At 39.3% G+C, this 15215-nt stretch overlaps 1 protein-coding gene across 2 annotated transcripts in view; it reads left to right on the top strand.

The window, feature by feature from the left end:
- MTRF1 (mitochondrial translation release factor 1) overlaps positions 1-15215 on the top strand; it is a 34871-nt gene that overhangs the window by 1220 nt on the left and 18436 nt on the right. For both annotated transcript variants that reach the window (XM_044667384.1, XM_044667383.1), the window contains exons 2-8: positions 939-1358; positions 2048-2139; positions 4019-4100; positions 7669-7776; positions 9965-10137; positions 10579-10696; positions 14035-14171. In XM_044667384.1, coding sequence (XP_044523319.1) covers positions 947-1358; positions 2048-2139; positions 4019-4100; positions 7669-7776; positions 9965-10137; positions 10579-10696; positions 14035-14171 — 1122 coding nt within the window. In that variant the 5' untranslated portion in view covers positions 939-946. The remainder of the gene's footprint in view (positions 1-938; positions 1359-2047; positions 2140-4018; positions 4101-7668; positions 7777-9964; positions 10138-10578; positions 10697-14034; positions 14172-15215) is intronic.

Raw genomic sequence — 15215 nt, 5'->3', positions numbered from 1 at the left:
ACCTCTGTTCTGTCATTGATTAGAGGCTCCTTTTAAGTGAAATTCAATGAGATGGTGGTATTATGAAAAAAAAAATAACTCTGGCCTTGGAATCAGAAAACCTGGATTTGAGTCTTGACACCCTGAGCTTTTTTTTAAGCTTCCTTAAAATTGGGAATATTAATAGCTCTACCTACCTCACAGAGTTATTATGGTGTTTAAATATCTGTTCAATTAGTTTATTAAAAATAATTTATTATTATCTTGATTACTTTGTAACCATAAGGTATTATAAATAAGAACTAATAAAATGTGTTCATTACATAGCCTTACACAATAGATTTCTGGTTAATTATATTTTTCCTGTGATTCAAATTAATCTAATTATATCTGCTAACTCCATCTACATATAAACTTCTGAGTTCCAGACACAATATATTTTCCTTATATTACTCATTTCTGTGACCACAAGCCTGGATAATTGTTTTCTATATTATGCTGTATGTAATATTCTTTCCAATTGTTCACCAACACAGTAAGAACTAGGGTTAGAGTTTGGAGGTGATTTTTTAAATGGCTGTTTTCTAGACTTTCCTGCTCATAAGTTTGTTAGTGAGTTGTTGTAGGAAAAGTGCTATATGTAAACTTCACAGCCTTATGTAGATGGTATCTATTATTATTATTATATCAGAAGTCCTATGCATTTGCCTAGGTTGGTTAGGAGACATGGCCAGATAGAAAATCATGTTGCTTTCAATCAGTTTTTTACTCCTATTTTACTACTCAGAGAAGTATGGAGGGGTCATTTTATAAGCTGATAAATATTAGGGCTTTATGAAGAGGATTCAGGTGAGTGGGAAGACTAGACAACATTTTTGAGGTCCAACCAGATTTATAATTCTCATGATAATTAACTAGAAGCAAATAGGTTTTGTTTCAATAATTGTGTTTAATTTCAGATGCTGAAATGCGTCATTACCTGAGTGTTTGGAAACTTTCCATTAATTATTACCAGCAGTGTCGTTTCTACCACCTTGTTCCTCATCTATTCAGAAGGACCAGACTTAACCCAAAGCAGTATATTTTAATGCCAAACTGGAAACACAATTATTATTCTCCGTTACATAGAAATTGGTCAAGGAGTTATTGCCATCAAGACACCAGAATATTATGGAAACATAAAGGACTCCAGAAATATGTGGAGGACCTGACTGGAGAATATCAGAGGCTAGACAGATTATTGCATCATGTCTCTGTGAGTGATGGTGATCGAAGTACCATGAGCAGAAGACATGCTGAGTTGGCACAATTTACTGCCATCTATAAAGAAATTCAAGAGTCTGAAAAAGCAATTGAAGATTTAGAATCAATGTGTAAAAGTAAGTCAATTATAATTATTTTTATACATGTATATATATGTACATACATACATACACAACATACATATGCATATAATAGAACAGAAATACAACAGTAACAAAAACTTATAGTAAGGAACAGCTAGCTGACTCAAAGGACAGAGAACCAGGCCTAGAGATGGCCTAGAATTCAAATCTGGCCTCAGACAGTTACTACCTGTGTGACCCTCAGCAAGTCATTCACCTCTTTTTGCCTCAGTTTCCTCATCTGTAAAAATGAGCTGAAGAAGGAAAAGGCAAACTTCAAGAAAACCCCAAACGGGTTCATGAAGGTTTGGAAGGAAGGAATATACATGATGATGGCAGATCTAAGGCAAAATGGCCTCATGCTTTCCACTACACTATTTCCCATTCTTTGTCAGCCTCACTTTTGTTACTGCCACACTAGGCTCCCTTCTTCCTTTCAGGAGGTAGCAGAAAGTATAATGTAAGCTCCTTGAGGTACAGGCTTATTTTCCTTATTGTCTTTTTATTCCTGACCTAACACTTAGGGCCTATTACATAATAGCCACTTAATAAATATTTATTGAATTTAATCACTTTCTACAGTCACTAAAATTGAACCCATCTAATAAGTAAAAATAGCTCTTTATAGTTTCCCATGAAGGTACCATTATTTAGGGTTTTTTGGGTTTTTTTTTGCTTTTTAGGTTTGAATGAACAGGATGAGAAACAGTTGCTTGAACTTGCTTTTGAAGAAAGAGAAGCAATTGATCAAAAGATTAACAGACTCTGCGGAGAGGTAATCCCTACTCTTCATAGGCATCACACAAATCACTGCTTTAATTGAGAGCTTTTGGCTTTGGAGTTCATATTACTTTCTAAATGTTACTTTATTAAGCTTTTTTTTAAACCCTACCTTCTATCTTAGAATTGATAGAGATTCTAAGGCAGAAGAGAGGTGAGGACTAAGCAATTGGGTTTAAGCAACTTACCCAGGGTCACACAGGTAGGAAATATGTGAATCCAGATTTGAATCCAGGACTTCCCATACCTAGGCCTGGCTCTGAATCCACTGAGCCACCTAACTGCCCCCTTTTGTGACCTTATTTAAGATTTTCTTGGCAAAGATACTGGAGTAGGTTGCCATTTTCTTCTCCAGTTCATTTTACAGATGATGAAATGGAAGTAAACATGGTTACATGATTTGCCCAGCGTCAGAGAGCTAGTTTCTGAGGCCAGATTTGAAGCCAGGATCTCCCATCTCTAGGCCTGGCACTATATCCACTAAGCCACCTTAGCTGCCTCAACTTCACTGAGTCTTACAGAGAGGATTAACTAAGTAGCACAGTCAGTAGATCACCAGGGCCGGGGTCAAGAAGACTTGTAATCAAATCAAATCCTAGCTCTGTGAGCCTGGGCAAGTTACTTAATCCCAATTGCCCAGCTCTTGCCCTTCTGTCTTAGACTAGTTACTGAGGTAGAATGTAAGAAAGGACTAGACTAGATCAACTCCAAAGTCCCTCTATCAATTTATATGCCAATAGTGAATCCTTCCTTTATCCAAAGCTGTCTTGGCTAAGCCAGAGTAGTAAACACGTTCTGTGGTCACCAACCTGCTTTTATTTCTTACCAAACTAGAAATCCTAAAAATGGCAGAGGCAGTAGAGTTAGTTTATTGTTACCCCAGACTTAAAAATGAGGCTAAAACATCATGACAGTATTTCTAATAGACAACATAGCTTACAGTTTGAACTCTATAAGTCAGAAAACATCTGAAAAAAATCATAATCAGTCTCAGTAGCTCCTATTAGTTTCATCTGGAAAGGTGTTTGGGCAGCTGTGAAATGTTTTCCCTTCTTCCCTGGGTTATTTTTTAAATTATTATTAAGAAATTTCCATTTTCAGTTGTGCCTCAGAAATTCTGTTTGAGCCTTTTTTATCTGAGGGTGGATTTCAGAAAGTCTCTTTTTTAAAATTTTAACTCTTACCTTCCATCTTAAATGAATACTGTGTATTGGATCTAAGGTAGAAGAGTATTAAGGACCAATCAGTCGGGGCTTAGTGATTTACCCAGGGTCACATAGCTAGGAAGTATCTGAGGGCAAATTTGAACTCAGGACACCCCATCTCTCCACTGAGTCACCTAGCTGCCCCCTAAAAAGACTATTCAAACAAGACTGCGTGCCAAGAAATCAAGGCAGGACCTAGTGTCCCTGCTTTCAACCAGAGGAAGAGGGAATGAGCAGTCATGTCAAAAAAGCTTTTATCTCCTCTAAGGAAAGGTTTTCAAAGCTTTATTTTTTTCCTTTGGATGAATGAAACTAGTGTTCTGAAAATAATTATAATAACCCAAATTGACGGAAAATGAATAGGAGACTTTGTGCTTTGAGCCAATGGTCAACATTTTAGAAAATGAAGCCAGGAAATAGAATCTCTTGAATTAATTGCCAATGAATTGTCAATGTGAAATGACCATCTATTTCATGTCCAATATCATCCTGATCACAGTCTATTTGGCATTTAGAGACCATGATCCTTAGTTACCTTGCTAATTATTAAATGCTTTGAGATTTTTGTGTAGCATCTATTAGTCACAAGCGTCATACAAAGTGACCGAGAGAAAATGAATATATTCTCTTAGCACATAAAAATTAGAATGTGTCCACTTCCCCCTTTAGCTTTTCCAGGCTCTAGTACCGAAGGAGAAGGATGACAAGAGTGATGTTATTTTAGAAGTAACATCTGGGAGAACAACTGGAGGTCAGTAAAATCTTTTCATGGAGAAAATTCAGGTATGGAATCTAGTTTTCTTTCCTTTGAAGAAAGGTAAGCTTTTAAAAAACCAAATATATGTTTTGAAAGCTTTTTAAAAACTAAAGGATAGGGCAGCTGGGTAGCTCAGTGGATTGAGAGCCAGGCCTAGAGACGGGAGGTCCTAGGTTCAAATCCGGCCTCAGACACTTCCCAGCTGTGTGACCCTGGGCAGGTCACTTGACCCCCATTGCCTACCCTTACCAATCTTCCACCTATAAGTCAATACACAGAAGTTAAGGGTTTAAAATTAAAAAAAAAAAAAAAAAAAAAAAAAAAAAAAACTAAAGGATATAAATCAATATGATAATGACTTGTGAAAATTGATGTGAATTACACGGCACCATTTCTTCCTATATTTCAATATTTTAATATCGGTGAAATCAGGATAAGACAAACACCAAGTCATCCTTGAAGGGGATAGAAGAAAAATAATAATATGTAGAGTGTATATATGTATATATAGAAGTATCGGGCCTCTTTGCTTTCGGAGAAGTTTTATAATAAAGGGGAGGCTTGAATGGTGTGTGGGGAACAAGGAAGGGTAGTCCTGTCTGCTTTCTCTTGGGCTCTGCTGGAATATGCTCAGGAACTGGAGCTCAGCTGTAACTAGCTGGTGATAACTGATATGGCTGACCTGAAGAAGACTGAAGGAGGAGGATATTTGAAAGATTGTAGCAGAATTCTGTATAATTGACCAGATTAAGTCATTCCCTGGGGAAATACAAAACTGCCCCATTATTTTAGAAAAGTTAAGAAGTTGAATGGCACATATAAAACTGTTTCCTTAGAGTGTCTAGGGGGAAAGTCCCTATGAATAATATTTCTCACTTCTAATATTATTAATAACATAATGTAATACATATCAGGAGGTAACTATTTTTCTTTTTTCTTTTTTTATTAAAACCCTCACCTTCCATCTTGGAGTCAATACTGTGTATTGGCTCCAAGGCAGAAGAGTGGTAAGGGTAGACAATGGGGGTCCAGTGACTTGCCCAGGGTCACACAGCTGGGAAGTGTCTGAGGCCAGATTTGAACCTAGGACCTCCCGTCTCTAGGCCTGGCTCTCAATCCACTGAGCTACCCAGCTGCCCCCAAGAGACTATTTTTCTATATTGAGTCAGGGATAAACAGAGAATGTGGGAACATGATAGCTGATTTTGTTATCTCATCCTAAGTGTCGGTATGAGTTGTCTGAGATGAACCACAATAGCTAATTTCATTTTCTCATCCCAAGTTGTTTTTGAATTTAAGAAAGGAATGCAGATTTGAGAGCAGAAAGAACTGGGTGGTAGCTGGCCATGCTGCCAGTTTTAGGAGACCCATTGTAGCACTGAACAGTCAGCCAGAGTACCCTGTCCCTTTACATGGTGCTGGGTTAACAATGACTGAATTTTTCTTCAAGCCTATACTTTTTAGCATATCAAGTTTTCCCTCCAATTATACTTTTTTTAAATAAATTCATTCATGTTTTTAAGTACTCTAATATACACTAAAATTTAAATTGAATCCTTATTTAAAAGAATTGACTTAAAATAAGTCTTGATTGATCACACATATTAAAACCAGTGGAAATGTGCGTTGGATATGGGGGGGGGGGAAGGGGGATGAAGGGGAAAGTAAAAACGAATCATGTAACCATAGAAAATCTTTCTAAAAAAATAAAAGAATTGACTTAAAAATATGACCTAATTGGGGACAGCTGGTTGGCTCAGTGGATTGAGAGCCAGGCCTAGAGATGGGAGGTCCCGGGTTCAAATATGACCTCAGACACTTCCTAGCTATGTGAACCTGGGCATGTCATTTAATCCCTATTGCCCACCCTTACCACTCTTCTGCCTTGGAACCAAAACAGAAGGGTTAAAAATAAATAAATAAAAGACCTAATTTATGGGGATTTTTCCAAGGAGGAAGAGGAAGAAATAAAAGGATTAGTCTAGGGAGGACGGCATGGTCTCAGCAGCAATGTACCAACTGATCACCTGTAACAGATTAAGTTTAAGCCTTCCCTTCCAGCCCCTTCCCAGGACATTCCTGCCCTGCTTTGCTCCACCAGTGGTAGTGGGAGAGAAAATACAGTTTTCCTGCCTTATGCACACCTACCATTACTACTCAGAGGAGCTAAAGCAGGGGTCGGCAACCTTTCTGGCCGCGAGAGCCATAAATGCCACGTTTTTAAAAATGTAATTTCGTGAGAGCCATACAGTGCTCACAGTGCCGCTCCTGTAACAGCGCCTGAAAAAAAATTGACTTTATGGCTCCTGCAGAAAGAGCCATACGTTGCCGACCTCTGAGCTAAAGGAACCTTAAGGGCTCCCCTTTCAGCTTTTTCCCCATCAATTACCATTTTTTTCCTTTAAAAAAAAGTTGTACTAATGATTTTTTTAATATTGCTTTCAAACTTTCCAATAATTGTTCACCTTGCAAGAAAGAGTAACGACAAATTGACCATATTTAATGACCATATGCCTCATTCCACATCTCTAGTCTACCTATTCCTGAAAAGAATGAGGCATGCTCCCTCCTGAAGCATATTCCCCTCAGTTTTTCTGATCCTATTGTAAAAGTGAAATTTGGGAAATGTATCAAACTACATTTCCCGTGGTCCAACGGGTTTCCGTTTCCGGTTTTGGGGTTTGGGAAGGCTTACGTCTTGACGCAAGGAAGGGTTTAAATCTCCGGGGTTAGGAGGAAGTGGTCTCTTTTGCCAGTAGGCTCTTTGCTAGTAGGGTCTTGGCCAGCAGATTTGGGAGGTAGAGACAGGAAACAAAATGGAGGCGGCATTTTTGAATGCTTACAAGCGCGTGGTCTAATGATTTTATCTATCAGCATGGCTTTAATTAAAATACTAATTTATATATTCAGTCAAGCCTTTATCATTTTTCATATTTATACTATCACTTTTCTCAAATAAAATTCCTAAAATTTTCAATTGCAATGCAGGAACCTTTCCCTATGGTCTACTTCTTTGATCTCTGCCTAACTTATGGGAAAAGCTAACAGGTACAAAAGTTAAATAACAACAATAACAATAATAGCACCTACTAGGTATCAGGCACTGTGTTAAGTGATTTTTTTTTACCCCTGGCTATTCCTGACAGAGTACTGGTTCTAGAAGCTCCTACCAATCTGTAAAGGCTTCCAGGCTAGTCTCAGTCATGGGCTTTGTGTCTGATATCCAGAGTTTAGCACAATGCCTAGCACATAACAGGTGTTTCAGAAATGATTGCTGACTCAGTGGCTGAAGACCAGTCTAGCTCTCTTTGGAGAAGCTCATTATCAGGTTGGCCACAGAACGATGAGATTTTTAGCCTTGGCAACTCACAAAAGTCATCTATGAAAGATCCAGAGATTGCAATCTGCAGAAGGAGACCAAGTACAGCAAAACAATGGGTTCTTTCAGTTAATCCAGGGTCCTGCCATGTACTATTTCAAAGGAGGAAGCTTAAAATGCCTTTTTGTGGTTTTTTCTTTCTCTAAAAGACTTATGCCAACTGAATATCCTTTTTTTTTCAAGGTGATATCTGCCAACAGTTTACCAAAGAAATATTTGAAATGTACCAGAGTTATTCATGTTACAAAGGTTGGAACTTTGAGATTTTAAACTACACAACTGCTGACTACGGTATGAACATTCAGAATATTCTACCCATCTTTGAAATATGCTGATCCTTTCTCTGATTTTTATCATTACCATGATTTGAACCATTTCTGAATTAGCAGGGTAGTTCTATGCCAGTGATTCCCAAAGTGCACACCACCTGCAGCGATCCAGGGAGCGGTGATGGCCACAGGTGCATTTATCTTTCCTATTAATTGCTATTAACATTTTTTAAAAATTAATTTCCAGGGGGCTAAGTAATATTTTTTCTGGACAGGGGGTGGTAGGCCAAAAAACTTTGGGAACCACTGCTCTATACGAAGCTTTAGAGAACAACATGATTTTTGCCTTCAAGATGTTTATCATTCTAATGGGAAAGACATTAAATAAGTATTCATTGGTTATGTGTTTAGCATTGTGCCAAAGGTGGTAGACATAAGGAATGTCTGAACAGTCTGGTCCCTTCCCTCCAGAAACTTAAAATTTAATTAAAATTTTAAAAAGCTTTGTTTGTTTGTTTGTTTTTTGAGAAGGGAGCCCTTTCCTTCTGTCTTAGAATCAATACAAATATCAGTTCCAAGGCAGAAGAGCAGTAAGGGCTAAGTATTTGGGGTTAAATGACTTGCCCGGGGTCACATAGCTAGCAAGTGTTTGAGGCCACTTTTGAGCCCAAAACCATCTGGCTCTTTATCCACTGAGCCACCTAGATACTTCAAATAAAAAAAAGATGTATTAAGTGCCTATTCGGTTCTATTGAGAGGCATTGTGGCATAGTAAATAGGGAGCTGACCTCAGAGCCAGGAAGCCCTGGGTTCAAGTTCTATGTCTGACATATTCTTCTTGTGTGACCTTGAGTAAGTCACTCACCTCTCAGAGCTTCAGCATCATTTCCTACCCAGCTAATCTCACCATCTGCCTGCCATCCCTATGGGTGCACCCCTACCTTTCCTTGGTATTCTCTCTCCAATAGATAGTGTCTTTGCTTTATGTCTTTGTACCTGTAACACTCTGCACAGTGCCTCACTCAGAGTCCGCTCAGAGTCATCTCAGAGACAGTGCTGACTTGCACTGGAAGTGAGTTTCTTTGTCCAGGAGGGACTCCGCTAATGAAATGTTAGTAATAATAGCAAGCATTTATATAGAACCTACTGTGTGCCAGGCACTATGTTAAATTAAGTACTTTACAAATATTATGTCATTTGATCCTCACAATATCTCTGGGAGATATATACTATTACTATCCCTATTTTACAGTTGAGGAAACTGAGGCAAAAAGAGGTTAAGTAACTTGCCCAATGTCACACAGCTAGTAGTGTCTGCAGCTGAATTTGAACTCAGGTCTTCCTAACTTTAGAACAAGTGTTCTATCAACTGTGCCACCCCTCCCCAAAATCACAGTTCCATTTCCTATCCCTGTCTTTTGTTTTATTTATGAAAAACAAGATTGCACCATGAATCCAGTGAACAATCCTTGTCAATAATATAAGCTAAGTGCTGACTGGATATATGAAATGAGACTTGAGTTAAAATTTGGCTTCTGATGTTTACCAGCTGTGTGATCCTAGATAAGTCACTCTGTATCTGTAAAATGGGTATAAATAGCACCGACCTCCCAGGGTTGTTGTGAGGATAAAATGAGATATTTGTAATGTGTTTTGCAACTCTTAAAAGTACTACATAGATGCTAGTTGTTGTATTTATTGTGTTTGTATCAATGCTTTACACAATGAGCTGAAACTAAAAGTAGTGGGAAGAGCTTGAATCCCTCTTGGATTTCAAGAAGTCAGCTAGACCTAAATACTGTTGCATTTTGTTAATGATCTACCTGGAAATAATCAGGAATTTATTGTATTATAGTTTATTTAAGAATTTTAACGTGTATAACCCAGATCAAGTTGCTTACCATCTCTAGGAGGAAGAAGGGAGGGAATTTGGAGTTTATAATTTTCGAAAACGTATGTTGAAAATTATTACGTGTAACTGGGAAAATAAAATGTCAAAAAAGTAAAAAAAAAAAAAAAAGACTTATCAGATTAGTTTACATTGTGAAATGTTAGTGAGCGTCCCTCTTGCATGCAAATCCCCAACGAACGGTGCAACTCAATTCGGACAGAGCTCTAGTTTTTAAAGGTTTACTATACCCTAAACTAGGCTCCAAATCCACCTGCATGAATTCAACATGCCTAACGCGGGGTTTTCTTCGTGCTGGAAGGTGGGCTGCACCACGCAGCGGCTAGGATTTCCGGTGACAGCGTCTATGAGCATCTGAAGTATGAAGGCGGGATCCACCGGGTCCAGCGAATCCCGGAGGTTGGCCTCTCCTCAAGGATGCAGCGTATTCACACAGGAACGATGTTGGTCATTGTCCTTCCTCAGCCAGAGGAGGTACTTCACAGAGGATCTGCCGTACAAGATTTCCTTTTCTGGGATAATCCGTTGTTTTCGCGGCCTCAGAGTGTGTCCCCTAACCCAGAATGGGAGCCACCAGTGTCTCCCAGCATGGAGGATAGCGCAACAAGGATGAAGCACACCCCGTCTGTGGGAGGTGCTATGCGAACCCCAGGGGGATGCTGGGAAAGGCGAAAGTCTACGTAGCTTCCTCTTCAGAGCGCCCCCTGACGGGGAGGAGACAGGGAACAGACGTACAGACCTGTTCAGTGGTGGCTGATGGCCGTGGGTGGGGTCAGGCGGGATTGGGGTTTGAGCCATCAGCAGGGAGATTGAGCTGAGCAGACGCAGACAGGGACCCACCTTGTCCCAGGCGTAAGGGAGCGGGGGAGCCATGGGAGGGGCGGAGACTGGGCTTACGAACACCTTTAATCTTAGGTAGACGTTCGAGTGGATCCCAAGGATTTACGGATAGACACGTTTAGGGCCAAAGGAGCAGGAGGTCAGCATGTTAATACCACGGACAGCGCCGTCAGAATTGTTCATATCCCCACAGGTAAGGCCATCTTGGCTCTTTGGGATGTTTTGTGTTTTTCCCAGTTGAGATCCAGCAAACGCTGGAGATGTTGGGATTGCCCCTAAAGGCTGCCTTTAACCCTTGTGATGGAGCCTGAGATCCAGCACTGCCCCTCCAAGAGATGTTCTTTTACCAGAGGATGCTGCCCAGAGACCAAAAGGCCTTTCAATCTAGGACTGAGCAGGCCCAAAGGCGACTGTCCACTACTTGTGAAGAGTCTGTGGCCATGGCTGCCCAGCTTGGCTCCCATGCCTCTCTGGCCTGGGCCCTAGCACCAGATTTCCTGGAAACCATCCTTGACCTTCTTATCCAGGATTAGTGCAGAGTTTTTAACCTTTTTGTGTCTTAGATGCCTTTAATAGTCTGGGAAAGTCAATAGGATTGGAAGTAGCTTAGGTGACTCAATGGACTGAGAGCCAAGCCTAGAGAGGGGAGGTACTGGGTTCAATTCTGGCCTCAGACACTTCCTAGATGTATGATCCTGGGCAGGTCACTTAACCCCCATTGCCTAGCCCTTACTGTTCTTCTTTCTTGGAATTAATACATAGTATTGAGATCCAGATTGAAGGTAAGGGTTAAAAAAAAGATACATAGAATTACAAAGGAAACAGAAACAGTAAAAATAAAGACATAATTTTTTTCCAGCCAAGTTCACAGACCTCTTGAAATCTATCCAAAAACACACCAGTTAAAGTGACCCAAAGTTGAAAGCCTTTGGACTGGTAGTATCTTCTCCAGCCCCCAACCATTAACTTAGGCTTGTTCCAGGCTTATACAAATGCCAGCCCTAAGCAAGTGGTCCTGTATGTTTATAGTCCTTATATGTTAGTGATTCACCATCAAGATAATAGTATTTATTCATAGTCTGACTTTGATCTTGGTACCTCAGTCCCCAAGAACTATGGTTACTATTTTTAAACTTCAGTTTCTCAGCAGCTGACCCTCCTGTCTGACTTCTCTGGCATAGACTGTGTTCCTTGAGCCTCAGCCAATCTCATGCCCTATTCTTGCTTAGATTGATGCCTCTGATCTTGTACTCTTTTTAGACACTGGCTAACAGCACTTACATTCCAGCCTCCCTTCCCTGATGAACTAATCTTAGTTTTCTCTCTACTTTCTGGATGTAAGCCCTCCTGGACCTACTCTTGGAATAACAGTTCCCTGCCTCTGATCTCACGTTTAAACCTCTGGCTTTCACCAAAACCTGCCAGTTTGCCTGAACTTTTTGTTCCTAACTTTCCTAATTTGTTTCCTAATCCAGGGAGTTCCCAGGCTTTGCTAGCAATTTGATTCCATTGTGTATTTATGGGAGCAAACACTTTTAATTTTAGGTATTAGAGAATACACCTTGAAGAGTTCTCAGAAATCATTTTATCTAACACCTTCATTTTATAGATGAGGGCTTAGAGGCCTAGAGAGGTTGAAAGACTTCCAGGTCAAAGTTAATTACCTCATTGAAACTGATGCTCATTCTCTACCTCTATTCTCTCCCCTGTTACTAAAAGTTATTCTTTCTCTAAAAAGGAAAAAAATCCTCACTTTAGGTAAAGTATGCCAGTATTTCAATGTCTGCTGGCTCACATATTGAGGCCCTTGGCCAAATATCTGTATTGGAAGTACTGAAAAGTTTGGGATCTCTTACTTGTAGTAGAAAAGCATTTTCTTATGCATTTTTAAAATTATTTTTAAGATACTAGAATGGTTTGTTATGCCTTCTCCAGCTCAATCCACAGATAAAGAACTGAAACAAACAGGGCCAAGGGACTTGCCAAAGGTCCACACAGTCAGTAAATATTTGAGGTCAAATTTGAACTCATTTCTCCTTATTCCAGGCCTATTGTTCCATCCACTATACCACCCAGTTGCCCTCTTATGCACTTTTAAGGTCCTGGAAGGGAGGGTGAGTAGTGTCTTCTACAATCTTTCTGTCTTAGGAATATAATCAAATCTAATCAAACATTAGAATTCCAGCTTTGTGGATCAGAGAAATGAGTCCTATACTTGGAATTGGAAGATCTGGTTTTGAATCCCTTCTCTGCTATAACAACTTTTATGACTATGGGCAAGTTATTTCCCTCCTCTGGTTCCTTATCTGATCCCTTCCCCAGTTTTCTGATCTGTAAAATGAGAGGTTTGGGCTCAACTAAGACCTTTCAGCTCTAATCCCATGATCCCCCATTCCTTCCATGTTCAGGTACTACTGGATCTCCAGTCCCTGACAATTCTCTATCTACCATCTTATTCTTTTTCCCTAAGTATAACATAGGGTTATGCTTGTTCTTTGTAATTTTGCAACATTCACACTAATTGTTTTGTAGTGGTGTACATTGTTGTAGTGATTGTATATATGGTTTTCTTGGCTCTCCTTACTTCACTCTGCATCAGTTAATGTAGAAAATCATGATCATTATTTCTTACAGGATGGTAATTATTCCCTTACATTCATGTACCTCATTTCATTTAGCCATTTCCCAGCTGATGGGCATTTACTTCCAGATGTTTGATAAAAGGTTTTCTTGTAGTGGTAGGACAGACCATAAGATGTGAGAGGGTCCCTGAAGCAATCTGACAAGTGTAACCCTGATTGTGAAAATGTAGATAAATGTCTTCCCTGTACCTGGCCAGGGATTCTATGACATGTCTTAAGCTTACCTCTTTCTCTGTTTCCACTGAGACCAAGTGATTTTTATGTACATATTGATTCCAGCCAAAGACCTCTCCTTTCCCTTTTGGTCTTTGTATGATTTATCTTTTTCATTTATAGATGCTTAGAGATTTGTTCTGATTGACCCAGAAGTCAGAACTAGGAGAAATGGATAGAAACTAGCAAAGAGACAGATTTCAGTTCAGTAGAAGAAATCATTTTCTCACAACTAGAGCTCCCTGAAGTGTGTCAGGAGGTAACAGGTTCTCTGCCCCTAGATGACTTTACATTGAAGCTGGATGCTCATTTTTGAGACATTCTGAAGAAAGGACTTCTGTGCAGGTTTGGCCGGACTAGATGGCTTCAGGAGACCCTCACAGGTCAGAGGCTTTAGAGCTGAAAGGTACCTGAGAGATCATCTAGTCTCACTATCTCATTTTAGAGATGAGAAACTGAGCCCACAAAGGTAAACTGACTTACTCCAGAGTTGTGCAGGTGGTATGAAAGAGATCCAGAAGTGGAGACCAGGTTATTTCACTTGAATTTTTCACTTATATTACATTCCAGAGTTTTCTGGAACTTTAGAGCCCCTCCTAAAATAGTGTCGCATGTAATACAGCACACCTAGTATAAATTTCCATGACAATTATTTCCAGAATCTCTGGTTTTGCAGGACTAGTAGTTGAATGCCAGCAACAACGATCACAGATCCAGAATAAAGATACAGCTTTTCGTCTGTTAAGAGCTAAACTCTACCAGCAAATGATTGAGAAAGAACAAAGTAAAAAGCAGAGTGTTCGAAAACTACAGGTAAGATATGGTTAATGTACTCTTTCCCTCTGTATAAAAAGTAAGCATTTAATTGTTTATCAAATGTAGTACTTCTCCCATATTAAATGCTAATGTCATGCTCTATTTAGGAAATTGTCCATTTGTAAATAGGACAATAATAATTACTATGTATTATATTACATGAATATTATGTCATGTGTAGTATATTATATGTAAATAATACTATAATAATAATAGCTAGCATTTATATTTGGGCAACTAGGTAGCACAGTGGATAGAGTATTGGCTGTGGTGTCAGGAGGACCTGAGTTTCAATCTGACCCTAGATAATTTACTAGCTATGTCTAGGCAAGTCATTTAACTGTTTTGCTGTGGTTTCCTCATTTGTAAATGAGCTGGAGAAGAAAATGGCCAACCACTGGGGTATCTTTGCTAAAAAACATGAAATGGGGTCACAAAAGAGTTGGACACAACTAATCAACCAAACAACGAGCATTTATATAGTGTTTTAAGGATGGCAAAGTTCTTTTAAAAAAATCTACCTGAGGCAAAGGCTATATGCAAATTAGATTGCTTCTGTGCCTATTATTGAAAATGAGAGGCAGAAATCTGCCAAAATGTAAACTAGCCCCATTAATTCTGTATCAGCATTCTTTCCATGTTTCTTTTAAGGTAGTAGTTTGTAGAACAGAAAAAAAAGAAAAGAAAAGAAAATTTGTTCTTGAAAAATGTTTTCTTTTTAATAATAACAAAATAGCTAAATTTTGTGTAATACTTTCAGGTTTACTAAGTGTTCTACCTACAATGTCTTATTTGATCTTCACAAAAATTCTGTGATGTACATTCAAGAGATAGTCTTACTCCTATTTTACAGATGAGGAAAATGGAAGTTTGATATTCAAAAGATTCATATTCTATGTCTTTAATAGCAAAGTAGCTAGAGCCTTGAACCTAGGGCAATGATAGCAAACCTTTTAGAGATGGAGTGCCATGCCCCTCCTCCTTCCCATCAAGTGCCTGGTGCCCCTTGCCCCCACATGGGGTGGGGAGGGACAGGAAATG

Source organism: Gracilinanus agilis, chromosome 3, assembly GCF_016433145.1.
Source record: "Gracilinanus agilis isolate LMUSP501 chromosome 3, AgileGrace, whole genome shotgun sequence".
NCBI classification, from domain to species: domain Eukaryota; kingdom Metazoa; phylum Chordata; class Mammalia; order Didelphimorphia; family Didelphidae; genus Gracilinanus; species Gracilinanus agilis.
The sequence above is the reverse complement of the archived record's forward strand: the minus strand, read 5'-3'. Positions and strand labels throughout refer to the sequence as shown.